The following is a 19,847-nucleotide window of genomic DNA, read 5'->3' on the forward strand; positions in this document are numbered from 1 at the left end:
ACTGATGACACCACAGCTTTGACACCTTTCAGAAAACATCCCAGAGAGCCCACAGCCAGAATTTCTCCCCCTTCAATTGCTTATATTTGCCCTTGTGTTTTATTGTGTAGGCAAGCCTTTCTGAGATCCATAGTAACATGTGGGTCAGGAATGGTCTGCAGATCAAAGGACAGGCTATGACCTACGTGCAGTCTCACTTCTGCAACTCCATGATCGATCCAGACATCTATCTGCTCCAGGTAAAGACTACTTTCTTGTCGGCATTACAGCATTGGGATGTATTATGAATGTTGTATACTTCATTCACACATTTTCATTCCTTTTTTGCCCCGCCCACCCTGTTGACAGGTTTGTGCATCGAGGCTAGATCCTGATTACTTCATTTCGTCTGTCTTTGAAAGGTATGGTCAGACCCATGGTTGATGTCCTTGCAGTTGATTTCATTTTCCTTTGAACTTGAACTCATTTATAATCACCAATTTAAGAAAATGTTTTACTTGTATGATGTAGAGTAGCTCATGGAAATAAGTGGTAGTAATGTCTCTTTTGCACACAGATTCAAAGTGGTGGACCTCCTGACCATGGCGTCTCAGCACCAGAATGCAGTTCTGGACTCGGAGCAGGAGAGGCCGATGCTGGAGGGAGCCCTGACCTTCCTGGTGATACTATCCAGTCTTCGCATTCACTTGGGTACGTCCAGATATGTCAAGGCAGAAAGATATTTTTATGTGAACAGTTTGATCTTTAGATGCAATGTTTAGATGCATTTGTCTATCTTTGTATGCCTTTAAATATATTTATATTGTAGCTGCAGCAAGTGCTTTGCGTTTTTTTTCACACCCTGGTAAATAAATACTGTAATTGGTTATTACTCAACTGATATGGTAATTTGCATCTAAATCCCATATCAGACTGGACTGTGCACTATTGTCTCTCTTCAAACTATGGCTTTTCCAGACATCATCATGACTGTGAGTCATTGGTACATTTGTAAGGACTGTCCTCTCCTCTTTGACAGGCATGGCGGACGACGAGATCCTCAGAGCGGAGATGGTGTCCCAGCTGTGTATGAATGATCGCACGCACAGCTCGCTGCTCGACCTTGTATCCTCCCCTGTTAACAACACTGTTCACAAATTCAGATGAGCTCTTTTTGGCACTGAGCTGTCTTGTCATTCCCCCTTTTTGATATACATCTGCATAGGACGCGACTTTTTCCTTAGGTTCTTTTTCAGATTCCTGAGAATCCGAACCCCAAAAGTGGGATAGTTCCAGGAAGCTGCAGCTTTGAGGAGATGCTGTCTGCAGTGGCCGACTTCAAAGCCCCTGTGTTTGAGCCGGGAGGCTCCATGCAGCAGGGCATGTACACTCCCAAAGGTAAGCTGTCTGTGCAAGCTAGCTACTAGCCTACTGGATTGCTGTGCTACTGGCTGGCTGCGCTAACTACTGGCTCTTTGTGTTACCCTCTGGACTGCTTTCCAAAAGCTATGATGATTCAACAAGCACTTTTTCTTTCTGTTAAACATTATCACGGTGCTTTTTCACCAGTCTGCCTTGAGATGGCACTCATGCACCACAGTTGACTATGCTTCTATATCCAGAAACCTGGACAGTGCACAATTCACAAGACTGAATCACATAAGATATGGTCTCTGTGGATGACTACATTATCACCCTGTGCACGTTTAAAATGTTGGTGCCCTTCAGGCTGTTACATCTCGCCCTTTGTCTCTCTTGTTACCAAATATAGGGCATTGCCTCAGCTCTAGAGAGCAGTGTATTTTTTTTAGTCTTTGGCTGTTATGAAGCATTGTGCTGTATATCAGATCAGGATTTGGCCCATTAGGTGGTCCTGTCCTCATGTCCATTCTATGGGTTTATCCTAAATTGAAATTGACCAAAAGTAATTTCTGCCCTTTGTCCAGTCTTGTAAATGGGTGTTTATAATGGAGACCTCATCCATAGTCTCTATCATGTTTTTATATTTTGTGTTATGAGGGCAATTTCTGTTGGTGGGATGGGGGTGCATTGAGGCATTGAGGAGGTTTGACGCTCTCAAAATTGCATTTTGTAACAATCTCCACAGCTAGGTCTATCATTGAAGGCTTTAGATTGTTATTTCCACTGTACGTTCCACTTGGGGGCAGGCTAACACCGCATTCTCAGAATGGGGGGAAAATATGAAGAAATTTGAGTCAATGTGACTTTGTGTTACAAAACAGATTTTTTTAATGTATTTCAGCGGAGGTGTGGGAGAAGGAGTTTGACCCCATCATGGTTGTTCTCAGAACGGTCTACCGTCGTGATGTCCAGTCAGCAATGGACAGATACTCAGCATTGTAAGTTCGTCACATCATCACATCCATTTCTTGGCTTTTGGTTCTCATTTGAATGGGTTGCAGTGCACTTCAATGTCAATTAAATGGTTTGCCTTGTGTATGTGAATAGTTATCAGGTTTTATTAGTTTACTATTTTCCCATTGAGTCCTTTCATTTTCATTCTAACCTTTTAGCTGTTGGTATCTTTAGTTCTATTGTCGGAATGGCCGTGGTTTGAACACCCTTCCCAAACGGAGCATAAGTCATGCCCTGCTGACTGCTACATGGACACTGTTAGCACCGTGTCTTGAAGGGAGAGGAGAAGAGGGGTTAGGCCTACATGGTGATGGGGTTGGTTCCAATTAGTTCACTGTCGAGCAAAATAAATATTTCATGCCAAACTATAATAGAATTGAGGAAATCCTTCCTTGTTAGATTTAGTTTGGACGTATGGAAAGACAAATGTGATGGTTGGGGTGAAGGAGATAGTGGGAGGTTAATTTCTTGAAGATCTCTAGAAGATGTGAAGTGGCCAAATGTGCTGAAGTGTCCTCCCCAAAGCAGCACAAATAGCAGTTTATGGGAAGGGGAAGATTACACCGTTAATGGATTTAGACCCTGTTTTGCCTTTATGACGTCCTAATACAAAATGTATAATTCAACTACGGCAATTTCGCAATCCACCAGCTCAAACCATCTTTATAAAGAAATAACACTGAATTACCTCTTCATCACATTCTATCTTGAAAGACAGTCCTGTATAATATGGAGTGTCTTAAATGTAATGACAGTAGCATGTTTTTCCTGTTGCTGCTATTTCCCACCTCTCAGTCTGACTTCAGGCTTATGCTGCTGGTTCACACTGTTGAATATGATGGATTGCCTGTCAGGCGAGCCACATTTTTATATAACCAGGATCCTTTCAGCGCTAATAGAGTGTGAGACTTTGCAGCCGGCTGTTCCATTGCATAGACTGAGAGGTTTTGTGTGGTGAATTACTTTGTGTGGTGAGATTATTTTGTGCCATGCTATCATCATGTATTTGTGATGTTGGGTTGATAACTATTGAATAATCTCTTTAATGTACCTTACTTGTCAATGATGATACTATAACCTACCTGATGATGATGATAATGTTGTTGTTGTTGGCCAGTTTGAAACAGGCTGGTATGCACACTGGGAACCCATGGCCACCCTACAAGGAGAGGACTCCTCTGCACCCCTGTTACAAGGGGCTGGTGAAACTGTTGCACTGCAAGACCCTGCACATTGTCATTTTCACTCTGCTGTACAAGGTGACCTTTTTGGACAGCTTGATTCATTCGTATTACTTACTTACTTATTCATTCATTGCATTAGAAATGCCCTTGCATTAGATATATGACTAAAGTGGTGAATTTGTACAATCGCTCATATTTTCATGTTACCTCATGTCTTGTGTTTTATCTTTTTAGATCTGGATGGATCACCCGAACATGTCAGAGCATGTGATGTGCATGGTGCTGTACCTGATCGAGCTGGGCTTGGACAACCAGGTTCAGGAGGACAAGGAGGATGAGGTAAGATGTACACAGAGATTTCTGAATCATGTTCGAGATCTACTATAGATGCCGGTGCATAAAGATGTTCCCCCCCCCCTGCTTCTTTCCATTTGTCCTCTTTTGCATTCATCATGTCTGTCTCATCTTGCCTACTGTATCTTCTCCCACCAGGAGCCGTGCATTGAGGAGCACTGCCACGACAGCTGGTTCCCTGGCACCAACCTCCTGTCCAACCTGCACCACGTCATCAACTTTGTCAGGGTCAGAGTGCCTGAGAATGCCCCCGAGGTGAAGAGAGAGCCGAGAGAGCCCCCACCCAGCACCAGCTCTGAGGCCTCCAACTTCGGCCAGGTCAGATAACACTCTGTGTGTGGGTCATTCCATAAATGAGGGGGCCAAAGTGTGACATAGGGGTCAACATGTGACATGTGGTTCAATACAGATAAACGAATGTTTAGTAACTAGCTCAGGATGTCTAGTTTCAGGAATAAAAGTCATTATATGCAGAAATGGACTTCAAGTTGTCTGAAGTGTGGCAACATGCATTACGCACCTCATCCAAAACTACACATGTAAAATGGACACCAAAACACCATTACACATTTTTCTCAGATTAATTTCAAAATGACATTATTTTATTGTTTTAATGACACCATATTTATTTTATTATTATAATTATATTCACATTACTTTTGGGAGCAGGGGTGGGTCTCTCTCTCTCTCTCTCTCTCTCACAGACACACACACACACACACACACACACAGTAGGCAGCAGCACGCAGGGAGATAATGAGGGAAAGAAAAACGTTTTGAGAGAGACCTACAGATTTAATGTCAAGTCGTATCGAAAAATATGTTGATAAGAAGCTAAAAGAGAGGTGTGTGTGTGTGTGTACTAAAATCTCATTGATCTCTATAGTGTTGGAACCATGATGACAACAATATACATTTTTAATCTGTATGTAGTCTGAGAGGTGCTGTGTCGGTAGAAAGGCGACTGATCACACGAATTTGAACAAATATGTGATTTAGTGGGACTGGTAGATCTGCCTTACCATCGTAACATCAAGGGCCTTAAAAGTTACACTGCTACAGTGAGTTTGAAAGGATTACATGTAAGAAAGTGAAAATAAAAATGTTGGAGTGTCATAGGATTCAAGTTTTACATGGCATTTTAGTATTATAATAACACCATGAAATATGAAGGGAAAGACAAGTATAGTTTTATGTTCCACGATTTTTGCAAAATATGCGAAGGCATCAAGCCAATGCAAGCGTTTGAAATATCGTGTGCTCTTCTCCATCACAAGATATGCAGTCCCACTACATTTCAATGTCTTTGGAACAGTCTTCACAAGTTTTCCATCCACAAAACTGTCATTGGCCCCCTAATTTATGGAATGACCCAAATACCCTGTACACTGGGTGCTGGCATGATGGCTGCTTCTCATGTTCATCTACTAGGTGTGCTCAGCCATTGCTTGCCGAAGGGCAGATTAGGTGTAATGTTCCTTTAATGTGTAAACTGTTGGTTGCATTTATTTTTTAGTGGGGTGTTTTTGTATTATGTATGATATCATATCTGTCTATGTTGGGAGAGGTGTCTTTGTATCATCATGTGTATAATAAAAAAAATGTTGTATATCGTTTTGCTGCACTTTTGCTCCACAGAACTCGAGGCGTCTGACAGGGAATTGGAGAGAGGTAGCGGTTGCATTTGAGTTTGTTCAGATCTGGTTTCTGTCCTCAGGTCCTTGCAGTGTGTTCTCTGCCCATTATACAAGCCTCATGAAAGCATTATTTGCCTGTTGTGTTTGTATATTTGTGTGTGTGTGTGTTTTGTGTGGTTCTGTGTTCTATGATTTGTAGCCATATTGATAAGAAGGTTGCAGTCTGCCTTGGATTGTTTAGTGTGTACAGTGCTGTGCTCTGATGGGTTTTCCCTCTTGACTGCCGAAACTAATTAAGTGTATAATGTGAGTCTGGGTAAACGCTTTTTAACTGCATGTCAGTTTGATTGATGTTGCTCCGACTGGGCTGTATGATGTATGTTTATTTAACAGTGCTCCGGTCCTTTGTCGGGTCAGGTCATTGCTATCGTTCAAACAGTCTTCATGTTAGATGCAGGATGATTTAAATTTTCCCTCAGAATATGAAATAGTGCTCTGAGGATAGTTTCTCTTGAAAAGTCAGCTGAAATTTTATAATGGATATTTAATTTGACTTTGATATGTCTGCTGTGCCTGTCTGACGATAATGGTGTGGCCTCCCTCCAATGTACTACTGAGGATCCATCAGGCCAAAATCGCTTTCAGAGATGTTGTTATTTGAGTAGATAGTGTTTGTATTCGCTCGCATTTAAGTAATGTACTTGATTTTTCCATTTTAAAGACATGGTCTAGAGTCTAGATAAGGACAGGATGTTCTCTGTCACGCTCTCCATCTGCATGTTTTACTGAAAACCGTGTGTGTCTGCTCTCCTAGAATGTCCGGGAGGCGCAGGTGTTCAGCCTTGTGGCGGAACGCAGGAGGAAGTTCCAGGAGATCATCAACCGCAGCAGCACCGAGGCCAGCCAGGTGGTGCGGCCCAAAAGCTCTTCCACGCGCTGGGTCCCACCCGGCACGCCCCCCCAGCTGGTCACAGAGATCCTGGAGATCCGAGAGAGCATGCTCTCCCTGCTCATCAAGCTGCACCAGAAGCTGTCTGCCAAGCAGAACTCCCTCTCTGCCTCCTTTCTGGAGGAGATGGACACCGCCGGCCACAACAGCCACGCCCACGGAGACGGCATCACCGCCATTGAGCGCATCCTCACCAAGGCGGCCACACTCAGCCGTCAGAGCAAGCGCAGCATCCAGGAGATCTGTGGGAAGGTGTCTCCTCCGGTACCACCAAAGAAGAACAGCCCCACGGACAAGAAGACCATGGATAAGGAGGAGAGGTTAGAGGCTGCTACTCAGAATGCAACACCATGATCACCATCTTGTCAGGACACACATTGTCAACATTTTGTAACACTTAACATATTCTTTACAAAACAAATACTGTACACCTACAGCAACAGAATCAGTATTACAGCTATAGAAATGAGCACTGTCTTAACCTTTGCAGTTAGAGACACTTTTACAATGTTGTCAGAGAGCATCTGCAGAGTAGGATGAAATATTTGTAGGCCTGTCCCAAAACCACCCCTCACCCACTGTAGAGTTTGTGTTTGAGATTAAGATGAATCCAGTCTGATTTGGCAATTTCACTCACACTCACCAGCCCCACCATCCATATTCTGTGTCCTCCCCATTCCCACCTCTAATGATGATGGAATGGGCTATAAGCACTCTGTGATGACCTATTTTTGGGGTTGACCCACAGACAAAGACAAAAGGTAGCATCTCTCTCCCGCGGTGTGGGCTGTTGCCACGGTGACAGCGGGGGAGGCCAGCCAATGGCGGTGAAAGCCGAAAGGGGGTGCTGCACATTTTTCAGGCTGGCTTGTCTGCGCCCCTGAAGCTGTCAGTGGAAATTACTGAGCTGTGGCACTCCTGTCAGCATTTGTTTATGTCCTCTTATTAGGGGTCTCAATTTACAGTCAGCCCTGCTCTCTGGACGTCTGCAACAAGGGCCACAGGCATGGGCATTAGGGAAATAGCCACCTTGCCAGCAGCCAATCACAACCTTATAGAAATACACTTGCTTTGCATGTATTAGTACTGTAGTATAGTAGTACTATAAAGGAAACGCCATTGAAATACAATGGGAAAAGGGAAAATCCACCTTGTATTGTGTATAATATGTATTTGTGGAAGGAAGCTTCAACTGTGAGGGAAATTGTGTGACAGAAGCAGTCATTGTCTAGAGATTGCAATGCACTGGTGGCTGAGCAGTGGGTATTTAATGGCTAATCATTGAGAGAAGGGCTTTTAGTGTTTTTAGAAAAACAACCTTTTTCACTTACCCATGGAAGCTGTTGCTATGGATACAGAGCTAGGTTAACCCACTCAATGTCGAGGATAATCACTATTCCTGGGTCAAAAAGGATTGCATTCCGTGCCATATCAGCGTCCTATTATGGGACATGTTTTGATAAGTAAATATTTTTTACTTTTTAAAATTTTTTATTTTTTTTATTTTTTACTCGTATCATTTTGGCGGGTTGGTGGTAATTGTCAGGTTATTGCACAACATTCTTAGCCCTGCGATACATTGAAATGAATTACATGTTTTGATTTTGGATGGCAGATTTCTGACAGGTTTATCTCTGAGAAATCTTGTACATTTTCAGTTTCTTACTCCCTCTTGATCTTTCAGGCGTCAGAGGGCTCGAGAGAGGCAGCAGAAGCTTCTGGCAGAGTTCGCCTCCAGGCAAAAGAGCTTCATGGAGACAGCCATGGATGTCGGTAAGGAGAGACACACGTCTTGGCGAAGCAACATCTCTCACTCCCCTCAAAGATCTGCCATAGACGTTTGGCTTCATTGCAGTTATAGACTGACAGGAATGCTGATTGTATTTAGAATCCTTGATGCTTTTCCCGAAATCGAGTGTTGGCAGATTTGTTCGATGGTGTGATCATATCTTTGCACATAATTGTACAGAACCCATTGCAGCAGTACAAGACCATGCGCGCACACACACACACACACTCACACACACACACACACACTTTAAAGTGGATGTCCACTCATATCGAGGACATGGTGCACCTGTCCTAGTCCTTGAAGGAAACAAAGCTGTAGGAAAAAAAAAACCTACTTCCACTTTGCCTCTTTCACTGTAGCAAGGTGACAGTGCTCCCCAGCTCTGCGCCCGTCTCCCAGGGCCTGTTAGGAGAAACGAGAGGAGAGAGCTCCTCAGGGAGGAGGGAGCCGTGCTGGTTGAGGGCACAGTGGATCAAAGCGCTAATAGTGGGATGGACTCACAGGGACCACCCTGACACAGTGTGGTTAGTGGATGAATAATGGTCTCTGTGATCAGAGGCAGCACTATGGCAGGGCTACGGACTCCGTCTAGTTAGCTAGCTAGCATCCACATTAGCCCAGCGCTTTACCTCAGGTTCACTGCTGAAGGGCTCAGCTCTGCTTCACCAGTGTCGGTTCTAATAGGGGCAGACATAAGAGATTCACCCTGAAACATAAAGTTAATATTGATTATTGCATTTGTATTCAGTAATATGATATGATTTCACTAACCCTAACCCATAAGGTTGAACAATTTGCCTACAGGCTCTGTCCTTGAAGAAATGCAACACAGTTTTGGCTCCTTTTTTGTGCTTGAGTACTTTTACTATAGTGTCGCAGGTGCCCCTGCTGACATTGACCCAAATTTATTGAATAGATTAGGCTGTGTTTCCATCTTATCAGTATAAATGATGGGGCCTGGTCTTTTCACAAGCTACATTTATTTCACAGATTTAATCAAAGGTCACAAAGGATATAAATATTTGCTCTGGATTATTTAACAAGGCAAATAAGTCCAATGGTAGGAGCATCTGTTCAAACATTAATCTCCCGGTCCTCTTGGCCACAGTGGGTTTCTGTCTCCTGGACAAAAAGGTCAAGATAAGACACAAGTCTGGCTACAATGGTGTCTTGTATTTTATAAACAATGACAAAATTCCCTTTTGAATTCTTGGTATTGCATTTTTGTTATTTCACTTCTTACGAGACACTTGAAATATGCCATTTGAGTACCATGGAGCTTGTGTATTTCAAAATGTCAACCTATTGTTCCTGAGCATCCATGCGTTTGACTCGGGCAACAGCTGCTATGAGCATCTGCTTTTAAATTGATTTGTAATTTTTGTTGTTATTGGCTCCGAATTAGAATAACTTTGAGCCTAGAATTTATGATAAAGGATTTTCAATGTAAATGAGATCTGGCAGAATAATCTTTTGAAGATTGTACAGTTGTTCCCTCAATGCCTTTTGAAAGATAAACACACTCATGCATCCTTCACAACGATCATCACGAAGTGCTCAAATTTGATACCACACATTTAATGTGGATAGATGTACACATAGCTACAATCTTGTTGACGACAGGATTAAATCAGTGTATAGTATTGTAAAGTACAGAAGAATAACAGCCTGTGTCCTTTTATAACGTGTGTGTGTGTGTGTGTGTGTGTGTACTCATGGCCTGAGGCTAAAGCGCTTACATTGACATCTAATGCAAACTGTTTTCATTTCCCCTGGAACACGGCAACCTCCCCTGAGATCATATTCGACCTTAAGCAATAAATCAATTCCAACACAGGTTGACATTTCTCTGTGATATTTACTGTTCAAATTGAACACAGTCTTTAACATTTAAAACTAATTTCACATCAGTAATTAATCTCCCGTGCCATGCCGATCTCTTTGGACAGAGTAGAGCATAGTTCTGATTGAGTTTCAGTTCTAGTTAGTAGTTATCCTAGCCACAGCAAGCTCTCTCATTCATTTTGAATGCACCACAGTGCAGTGAGTGATTCTCCAGTCCACACATTGGGTAGTGATGGGGGGGGGGGGGGGGGGGGGTGTGTGCACTAATGCAGTATATGGAGAAATATTGATGAAAGCTTCTTCGCTTTTGTGAACGGCAATCTTCTTTACCTCCTTATCTTTCTACAACTGAGTAAATGCAACTGTACAGTGGTTTTCTACAGGGAAAGGCATGTATACGTTAAAGGTCCATGTCATACTAATAGAACATGTCATTGATTTTGCTGTGAATCGGAGAGGAGGAAAGTAATTGAGCATGGTATTATTTCCATGAATGTCAGCTGACCTGGCTGACCTCCTCTAATGGTGTTTCATTACCTCAGTGTTTTAGCCTGGAATGAAGTAGAGTTGGTGTCACACACCACATTAGTGATGGGTAACACATTGCTTCCCCAAGCTCTTCCCCTCTATTCTGATAGATATGTTTGTCTTCTCTCAGAGTTTTATACCAAGGGATCACCAGAAAAATCTGATCAGAAGTGGAAAAGCCCTGAATATCTAATAAATCTCCAGCATGCCTGAATATCTAAACGAAGCTTTGTTATGTTATACGACATTGTTGGTGAAGTGTTGAAAAGGAAACTAAAGTAACTGTTCAGGTTCTTCTTTGTGTGTCAGAATCTCCGGACGCTGAAGCAGCCATGGACCTGGGTGCGTCTGAGGTGATGGAGTCTGAGGTCCTCTACGACTGTGTGATCTGTGGCCAGAGTGGCCCTTCCACGGAGGACCGACCCACAGGCCTGGTGGTGCTCCTACAGGCCTCCTCAGGTACTGCACTACAACCCGCCGGTGTCCCCCTCCCTCACTGACACAGCTGAATTAATGGCCTACACAGGCCTTGCTTTGTTTCACCACTGTCCTGATTTGTAGTTTAATTTCAAACACCCTGCAAATGAAATGTCAGGATGGAAGTCAAATTAACAGGTAGTGTATTTCATAGATATGAGTGTCTACTCCCCCCTATCATTGGCCTTGCCTATTAAACCAAAACAGTTATTCATGGGAGCTTAGCACCACCATATTGGAGTTCTCATTTTAATAGGAAGGTTAGCTGTTGTTTTAATTGGCTCATTTATCATTCATGTTGATCCCTGGTTGCTGTTCCTTCTGCCTCTTGCAGCTAAGAGGTAATTTCTATGCTGTCTTCCTGAAAGGAGGATTATCATTCACTTCACAACATCAGTCATGAAAATAAACGGCATGTTTGATTAGTAATTAGTTGAGCAATAATGCCGTTTCGGAACACTTGCCACCTCAAGGTCAAAAGAACACCTTATATGATCTGCCACCTGCTATTTCACATAACGGCTATTTAAGACAATATAAACACTCCAAGTGAATTATTGTCAGTTCATTATTCTACACACGATCATATTGTCCTTTTACAGATAGGAAGACAATCATTTAAAACAAGAGTTTTTTCAAAATATAGTTTTCACTGCTACTGATTACAGCGATAGTGTGCAGTAAATTACCTGTCATTACGGCGTCTGATTTATCAGTCAATATTCTCTGTTCTGATGTGGGAAGGGAAAACATCTGTTTTCCACTCCAGGCAGACTTTTAACATGATGCATCTGACTGCCGCAACCGCTGCCCTTGATGATTTTTATGTAAATATTACGCAGGCCTATAAATAGAATCGTGAAAGCTCGTTACTCATCGTAATAATCTAGAATAGAAGTCGTTCTGTCACTCACTGCAAGCCTCCCGTGCTTTGATTTGTCTTTCAGTGCTCGGGCACCGCTGCAAGAGCGACGAGGCCAAGAACCTACCAACCAGTGACGAGGAGCACGTCTACCCGGCGGACACATGTGGCGCGGCTCATGACGTCAGGCTCGCGCTCATGCAGCGCTTCTTCAAAGACGTAGGCAACCTCTAAGCCTCTTTCATGCTCATGGACTGTATTCTCGTCATGTAGGCTATGTTCCCTTCCTTCCTGAGCGGGATTCGGGTGAATCAGCAGCTCTGTGACAGGGGCGAGTGAGCGCCCAGCTCTATGAGCCTGCCAGACTCTCAGCAGCTTCAGCAGCCTGAGAATTAGGCATGGCGGATTTAGAACCCATCCTGACAGACGGAGCCCTGTGTTGGCTTTTCCTCCCTCATACCCACCTCCACCTTTCTCTAGGAGCAGTAAGAAGTTTAGTCAGTGTGGCAGAAAACACTGCTATTTGGCTTTTGGCTGCCCTTCTGTTCTGCTTGTAAGCCTTTTTCTTCAGGCAACTACGTTTCACTAGCACATAAGAGGCCTTCACTGACGTGTGACTAAACATTTTTAAGTGTTTCTCTTTCCGCTTCAGATGTCCCCATGTTTTGTCTTTTTTTTTACTGAAACATCGGGTCTTACTGACATTAACAGACTTTCTCGTACTGTTGTCTTCTGTTGTTCAGAGTTCCTGTCTACAGTCAGTGTCCATAGGCTGGGATGGGGGTGTGTATGTCCAGACCTGTGGACACACCCTGCATATAGACTGCCACAAGTCCTATATGGAGTCTCTGAGGGTAAGAGAAGCCATGACATTTCTGCCTGTCCCTCTTTCTCTAGTTATTTTGTGGCCCTCTATTGTTGTACGTATGAACATGGGGTCAATACAACGCAGTCTGTATTTCCGGTAATGATCCAATCTCATGATCTGTCCCCAGAATGACCAGGTGCTGCAAGGCTTTTCTGTGGACAAGGGAGAGTTCACCTGCCCGCTGTGCCGACAGTTTGCCAACAGCGTGCTACCCTGCCGCCCCGGGCGGAGCACGGAGGTACACTGGCACAACCCCAGCAACAAGAAGACGTGTGTGCTGGTGAAGGAGGTGGAGGATCTCCAGGAGCAGCTGGGCCTTTTCCCAGTAAGCAGCACCACTGTAAGGCAGAGAGATCTTTACCACTTCCTGTGTGTCTGTCTCCCTAATCTCTCCATCTCAACTCATGATTGGCTGATACCAAATGAGACATTTAGGGCCAGTTTCCCTGACCTTGATTAAGCATAATATTAGACAAAAAGCATCTTCAATGGAGAATTTCCACTGAAGAATCTCCATTGAATGTGTGATTTAGTCCAGGATTTGGCTTCATCTGGGAACTGGCCCTTGATTGGATGTATGAATAATGACTCCAACGTGGTTCATATCTAACAACTCATCTCCTGCCAACCTTTTGCCATGCTTGTCTCTCATCAAGTCTCATGTGATGATTGCGAAGCGTCTCCATACTGATGTGATTTTGTTCCTATGAAGCCGCATTGTACCCTTTCCTCCTCAGACGGAGTCCAACCTGAGTAAAGAGATGGAGCTCGTGATCAAGGACATCAAGAACACCACCCAGAGGAAGTACATGGACTACGGCAAGAACCCAGGCTCTCCTGACAATGACTTCCTCTTCATGTACTCTGTGGCCAGGTGAGTGTGTGCTGTGATGGCTAACAATGTGCAGCTAGAAGTGTGTGTGTGTGTGTGACTGTGTGTTGAGTCGTGGCCTGGGAGATGATGAGCGATGCACTGGTCACTGCAGGGTTATCTCTCGGTGTGACTGTGCCCCTGTGGCTAGTGACCCCTACGCGTGCTCTCCTCTCTCCTCTCCTCTCTCCTCTCCTCTCCTCAGACTGGGAGGTCCTCCACTGCTCTCATTTCTGCAGGCCACTGACTTTGTTTGGTGGCCTCAGGCCAAAACCCCTGTCTGACCTGGTGTGTTCTTAATGCTAGCTCCCTGCCTTGCATTAGAATTACTGCCTAGCAGACACAAAAGCTGCATCTCCTTTCCTGAGTTTAGTTCTTGTATTGTTATTTTTTCCATTGAACACACTTCTCCGTTTCGAGGAAGGCCACTTTAAAAGGCTTTGAAATTCAATCCTGCAAACATTGTCCTGCACTGAATATATAGATTACTCTATGTGGAATACATTTTCCTTAAAGTTGAGTGGCTGTGGGAGCTTTTCCTGATGGGCTTTATTCATACCTCTTGATTATACTGCCTCTGAGTATGGCAGGGGCTGGTGTTGGTGCTGGAAATGCGCTTTCTAAGCAGCATTAGCAGCTTTGTCAATCGGGGCTATAGTAAAACGGTATTGACTCGGGTTCCACCAGCCTTTGCAGACTCCTTTATTACCTCTGACTGTATGGATTTATTGCTCCCACTTTGACTGATTTGAGGAGCTATTTTCCTCCGAGTGCTTATTCACAGTTTTGCTGCCTCCACATTAGAACTAGAATCTTTCCTTGAACAAAACAGTGTCAACTCAGGGGGTTACAGATAGGCACTCTGCAGTCCTTTTTTATCAGAATCTGAAACGGAGAGAGAAAAATCAAGAGAAAAATAATGGACTAGTGATTTCAGCCTTCTGACCAGAGAGACAGAGGGTCACAAAGGTGCCCTTGCCCCTCCAAACCCCTCTAACCTTCACTCATCCCAGCCCTCCAGACCTTTACCCTCCCCGTGCCACACTCCCCCTGCCCTGTGGAGAGAGATCCACTAGTCCTGTGTCTGGGGTGCCTGTTGGCTCTCTGAAGTTCAGTGAACAGTGCAAATTGCCTGAGGAGTGGAAAATTCCTCTGTAACAAGGGTGCTCTTATCAGCAGCAGCCAGATGGAGCTTCGGTACGGCTGCATTATCTATGTGAAATTGCTTTTTCTCCCAGGAAGCCCGAGGATTTGCCCCCACCTCCCCAGCCTATAGGAGGCGGTGGCCGGTGGCAGGATAAAAACAGACCCTGCTAAGTCTAATTTTAGTAACACCTATCTCCTTCTGATATCAATTTACTCTGTTAAGGTTTTTTGTTTATTTCATTATTATTTGGAGGAGAACATTTTTAATATGGTGTGAAATGTGTGCATATGCATTAGGAATTGACTGCAGAGATTATACATAGAAGCTGTGATGGCTTTTATGCTGATACTTTGCTTGTGCAAAATCAGAGCCTCTGAAATGCAGTCATTTATTGACGTGGAACTGCTGGTACCAAACAAGTGCGTTTACCTGCAAATGGCTTGACTACATCCTGTACGTTTCTTACAAAACAGGGGAAAACTGACTTGGAGATGATGTGCGTGTGTGTATGCACGTCTCTGTGTCTGTCTGTCTAAACTAATGGTCATGGTTGTGTTTCCTCAGGACCAACCTGGAGTTGGAGCTGGTGCACCGTGGAGGGAACCTGTGTTCTGGAGGAGCCAGTGCTGCTGCCAAGCGCTCCTGTCTCAGTGAGTTCACCCCTCTCCCCATATCCCACCCACTTGATTAACATCAACTGTCCTCCTCCATTCCTGATTCCTGTACTCAATGCTATCAGATATGGAACCTTTGACTTGAACACAACACTGTTGTTTACAAGTTGACCTTGTGTTAAAGCTGTTGTCTTCCATCCTGGTCCTGAGGACCCATAAGACGTGCATGCATTTGTTCCAGCACAGTACTAACTCATTAAGCCATTGATCAGTGGAATCAGGTTGATTAGTTCTGGGCTGGAACAAAATCATGCACGCCCCATTGGTCCCAAGGGTCCAGTCTGAAGAACATTGTGTTTCTTCAGACATTTTTCGTACATTTTCAAATCTGTTCTGTTTATTTTTTTATTTTTTATTAAAGATATGAAGAATAGCATTGTAGTTTGATGTATAATGTCTACCATGGTATTTAGACTGGTGATTACAATGACTTAAGGGTATTGGGGGTGGCGGGACTTCATGTCCCATCGGCCTCTGGGTAATGAAGTGTCTGGGTTGAGATTGAAGCTGCTGGTCCATGTAACTGTTGGGCCATTTGTAAAAATTGTCGATTAGCAGTGGCAGGCAAGGAGAGATGCTATCCCAGGTGAGCTGTTCGAAGCGCTAGCCGTCAGGGTAAATGAAGCGGACAAATGGGTCAAGTGCTGTTTTAGTTGATTGTGTGGCAAGGGCGGCCGCTCGGCGAGGGGGGGTGGTGGGTGGGGGGGGGTGGGGGGTGGAAATGAAGACTGAGTGATGTTGCTGTCTTGAGCTGTGACTAGGCCCGTCTGGGACAACAATGCCAGAGACGCAGCCTCAGCTAATGGTCAATGGGAGGACACACACTTGAAAGGGAGGCAGACCATGCAATGAGTCTGGTGTCTGCTTTGATTCTGTATGTTCGACTCTGTCGGCCATCACTTTGTTCATGGGGCTTCTGTTTTGTCGTGCTACGTTGTCAATTTAACTTTGCATTCACCTTAAATGTGTTCAACGTAGCGTTCCTCGTGTCGGAAGTGAGCCTGTGATGAGAAGAGTGCCGCCCATTCTCTTGGTCGGTTTAATTAGTCTGTTTAGTGGCGATAAATTCGAAGAGCTCGCTGCACTAGTGAAAGGCCTGTCATCCCTGAGTGGGGCAAAAGAGATTTCACACTAGAGGACTGCCATTTTCTGAGCTACATTAACTGTGTAGCCGCGCTGGCGGCCAAATTTACTCAGTTGCAGTACATTAGTGTTCCCTCCTCATAGGGAGAGGGATATGGAGGGGAACGGGGGACATGTGCTAACTACCATAACCTACAGGGGCTCCAAAGCCCTTATTCCACAAGGCTCTCCTAGCATTTAGCTGATGAGGATGTCATGGGCCGGAGAAGGGAGCTGGCTGCTTGGCAATCCCTCGTGTTAAATCAACTGTGGTAGCAGACCCTTCAAATGGCTTGCCTCTGGTTTATCTGCCAAGCAACATTTGAATTGGTCTAGACTGTGATGCTGTAGCCTTACACAGAGAAGACGGCCTTCAACGTCTATCACAATACTGTTATGGCATGTGTTCTATGTCCTCCACCTGTCAGGATAAGATGTTGTCCAAGTGAATTGATTGTTGAAAAAGTGTGTTTGTCCACTAGGGGGAGACGGTAATCTACTGTAGGCACACCATAGGTCACACAGGCATTACAAATCTATAATGGTGGGATGACAAGTACAGGGGTAAAGGATCATGGCAAATAGCATGAGCTTTAATAGAAAGCCAAGGCAGATCAATATCAGCACACTAAAAGTATCTCTATCTCTGCTGTCAGTTTGGGGGGGAGCAGCAGGCTAGGAGAGGCAGAGACCTGCACCGAGTACCAGACAGCCTCTGAAGGAAGACATGCCATGTGTGCCAAAATCCTAGCCATGTGTGCCAAAATAGAGGACTGGTTTCCTACCAGCTTGAAGGGCTTTGGTTGGTGTTCGACGACAGTGTGTCACTCCATGGCATCCTCTCCCCCATTGGAGGGACTCTAAACCCTTCTGACAGAGGAACTAGGTTGAGTCACTCGACATTCTCCTCCAGCCTCTCTTTCATGTTATCCTGCTGTCGAATCTTTCACCTGCAGAGGGCAGTGTTGGTTTAGGTTTTGGTAGCCAGCTCACCCGTAAGTCAATATTGCAGCACTGGTTATGAATGCAATGTTTTTGCTGCATTACAGCCGTCATAACTCTCTTGAAAAACAGAAAATCCAATGTTGTGTGGGTTGTCTGTTGTAGACATGGTTGCATGTAAAAATGGATTTGTGTTCACTTTGGCTGGTCTGGGTGAGGGGGGGGGAAAAAGGGTTCTTTTAGAATAAGAGCTGGTGGTTTGGGTGTATGGAAATGGTTTGTGATTGAATGCCTTTCAACAAATGGTGATTTTTTTTATTTGTATTTTTCAGGCACATTAAATGCAAATGTTGAACTATAGCTCTGCTGGCACGACTGTAGCTTCCATTGAGGCCATAATGAGAAAAAGTAGGTTAATTTGTTTCTGTGCTAATATGACAAGAGGAAGCGAGTGTTCCAGAGGTGGATGGTGTTTTTTCATAGTGTTCTTTCATAAGCTTTGTCCTTCACATGGTGTTCCTGCTCACATAAATGCTCAATTTCTAGCGCATCTCTGGGTGCAGGTGTCTTCTTACTCATGTTAAGTCCACGTGTAGTAATATACTCATATATCTGATATATTCTCTGATGAAGTGTCTGTGATGCTGTGAATCTCCTTCCCATCGTGTGTGTGTGTGTGTGTGCGCACGCACACGCGTGGCTCTTCATGTTACATTCATTCCACAATGAACAGGTGCGACTCCTGACCAAAGGATTGCTTGGGGCTGAGTACTGTCCATCTGGCCTGGCCTGCTTTTACCCTTCCAGCCCATTACACTCGGGCAGTCGGTTCAAGTAAACCGCATTTGTCATTTGACACTGATAGTTGGGTGTGAGAGTGGGCACTGACATGCAGGTTAACCGTTTCCTCTCCGTGTCAGCGTACTGCTCTGTCCGAAATAGCCAGTTGACGTTCACGTGCGTGTTTTGTTCCGTCTTTTTCAGATCAGCTGTTTCATGTGCTTGCCATGCACATGCGCCTGTACAGCATCGATTCAGCCTACAACCCCTGGACCAGATTGACACAGGTTGCACAGGGCAGAGACACAGAGTGAGTTACAACCACTATCCTGAAGCATCATCACCACGCACAACCCCACCACACACACACACACACACACACACTCCTCTCTTCCCCCCAGCCTTAATCACAGTGCCATTTTCCCCTCCCGCTAAACGCCACAATCTCTGCCTGCCCCCTAACAGCTTTTCCTCCAGACAAAAGAGCAGCTAAAAACAGAGAAGGAACCATGTGTGGTTGCCATAGATACCAATAATTGCTGCATCTGGCAAATTACCGGGTGCTCCAGCGAGAGCGAAACGACCCTGTCACAATCACTGCACCGGGAACAACCGCGCTACACACCACACTGCACCGCACAACATGCCAGCCCTCAGCTGTCCAGCGACCCCCATCATTCACAGCATCAGTGAAACAGACATTTTATAAAGCGAAGTGTTCTCTCCCTCTTCACACTCCCTCTCTCTCTCTCTCTCTCTCTCTCTCTCTCTCTCTCACTCTCACTCTCACTCTCTCTCTCTCCCTCTTCTCTCTCTCTCTCTCTCTCTCTCTCCCTCTCCCTCTCCCTCTCCCTCTCCCTCTCCCTCTCCCTCTCCCTCTCCCTCTCTCTCTCTCTCTCTCTCTCTCTCTCTCTCTCCGGCCTCCACACAGCTTTGGTTGTTTTTGTCACACGTGCTTTTAGCCGTCAATACAGTTTGTTTGCCAAGGTTTCTAGTCTAAGGAGCAGCGAGCATCCCACTCCTAGAACACTTAGCACTATTAGATGATCTAACGATCTCTCCTCCTCCTCCCTGTTAGCAGGGGAAAGACAGCTTTTACACCTGTTACTATTAAAAATGCTCCCAGCCAGCCGGGCAGTATTCTCGCTGGAGCAATTTTGTGTTAAAAATACCTTGTTAGAGATTCAGAAGGCGGCACTGTCATTGACAGCCTTGGGCGGTCATGTTGCACTACTTAAATAGGACAGAGAGCGACGCTCATGCCTGCATATAAACTCATACACTGTGACCTAGACATTTCTCTCTTATATGCTTTTTTTGTCATGTTAATTTTCAGTTATATACGTTTTTCAGGATACCTTATGAATAATGTGCGATCCTCTAACTAATTATATGTCTTTGGTTTATGTGGGTACGAAATCAGCTTTGACTGTGTGTGTGTGTGTGTGTGCAGTGTGTGC

General features: G+C 44.7%; 1 protein-coding gene across 2 annotated transcripts in view; it reads left to right on the plus strand.

The window, feature by feature from the left end:
• The window catches only part of ubr3 (ubiquitin protein ligase E3 component n-recognin 3), a gene marked incomplete at its 5' end in the record, with an annotated part of 35,106 nt that overhangs the window by 6,110 nt on the left and 9,149 nt on the right, over positions 1–19,847 (plus strand). Inside the window, 18 exons of one of the 2 annotated variants that reach the window (XM_083681801.1) lie at positions 111–239; positions 349–401; positions 557–690; positions 1,019–1,104; positions 1,236–1,377; positions 2,243–2,339; positions 3,473–3,614; positions 3,774–3,878; positions 4,032–4,211; positions 6,345–6,799; positions 8,164–8,252; positions 10,954–11,103; positions 12,069–12,202; positions 12,727–12,837; positions 12,979–13,191; positions 13,589–13,725; positions 15,434–15,519; positions 18,592–18,697. In XM_083681801.1, coding sequence (XP_083537927.1) covers positions 111–239; positions 349–401; positions 557–690; positions 1,019–1,104; positions 1,236–1,377; positions 2,243–2,339; positions 3,473–3,614; positions 3,774–3,878; positions 4,032–4,211; positions 6,345–6,799; positions 8,164–8,252; positions 10,954–11,103; positions 12,069–12,202; positions 12,727–12,837; positions 12,979–13,191; positions 13,589–13,725; positions 15,434–15,519; positions 18,592–18,697 — 2,549 coding nt within the window. The remainder of the gene's footprint in view (positions 1–110; positions 240–348; positions 402–556; positions 691–1,018; positions 1,105–1,235; positions 1,378–2,242; positions 2,340–3,472; positions 3,615–3,773; positions 3,879–4,031; positions 4,212–6,344; positions 6,800–8,163; positions 8,253–10,953; positions 11,104–12,068; positions 12,203–12,726; positions 12,838–12,978; positions 13,192–13,588; positions 13,726–15,433; positions 15,520–18,591; positions 18,698–19,847) is intronic. The other variant, XM_083681802.1, reaches the window with a different exon arrangement.

This window comes from Argentina silus (assembly GCF_951799395.1).
Source record: "Argentina silus genome assembly, chromosome: 12".
NCBI lineage: Eukaryota > Metazoa > Chordata > Actinopteri > Argentiniformes > Argentinidae > Argentina > Argentina silus.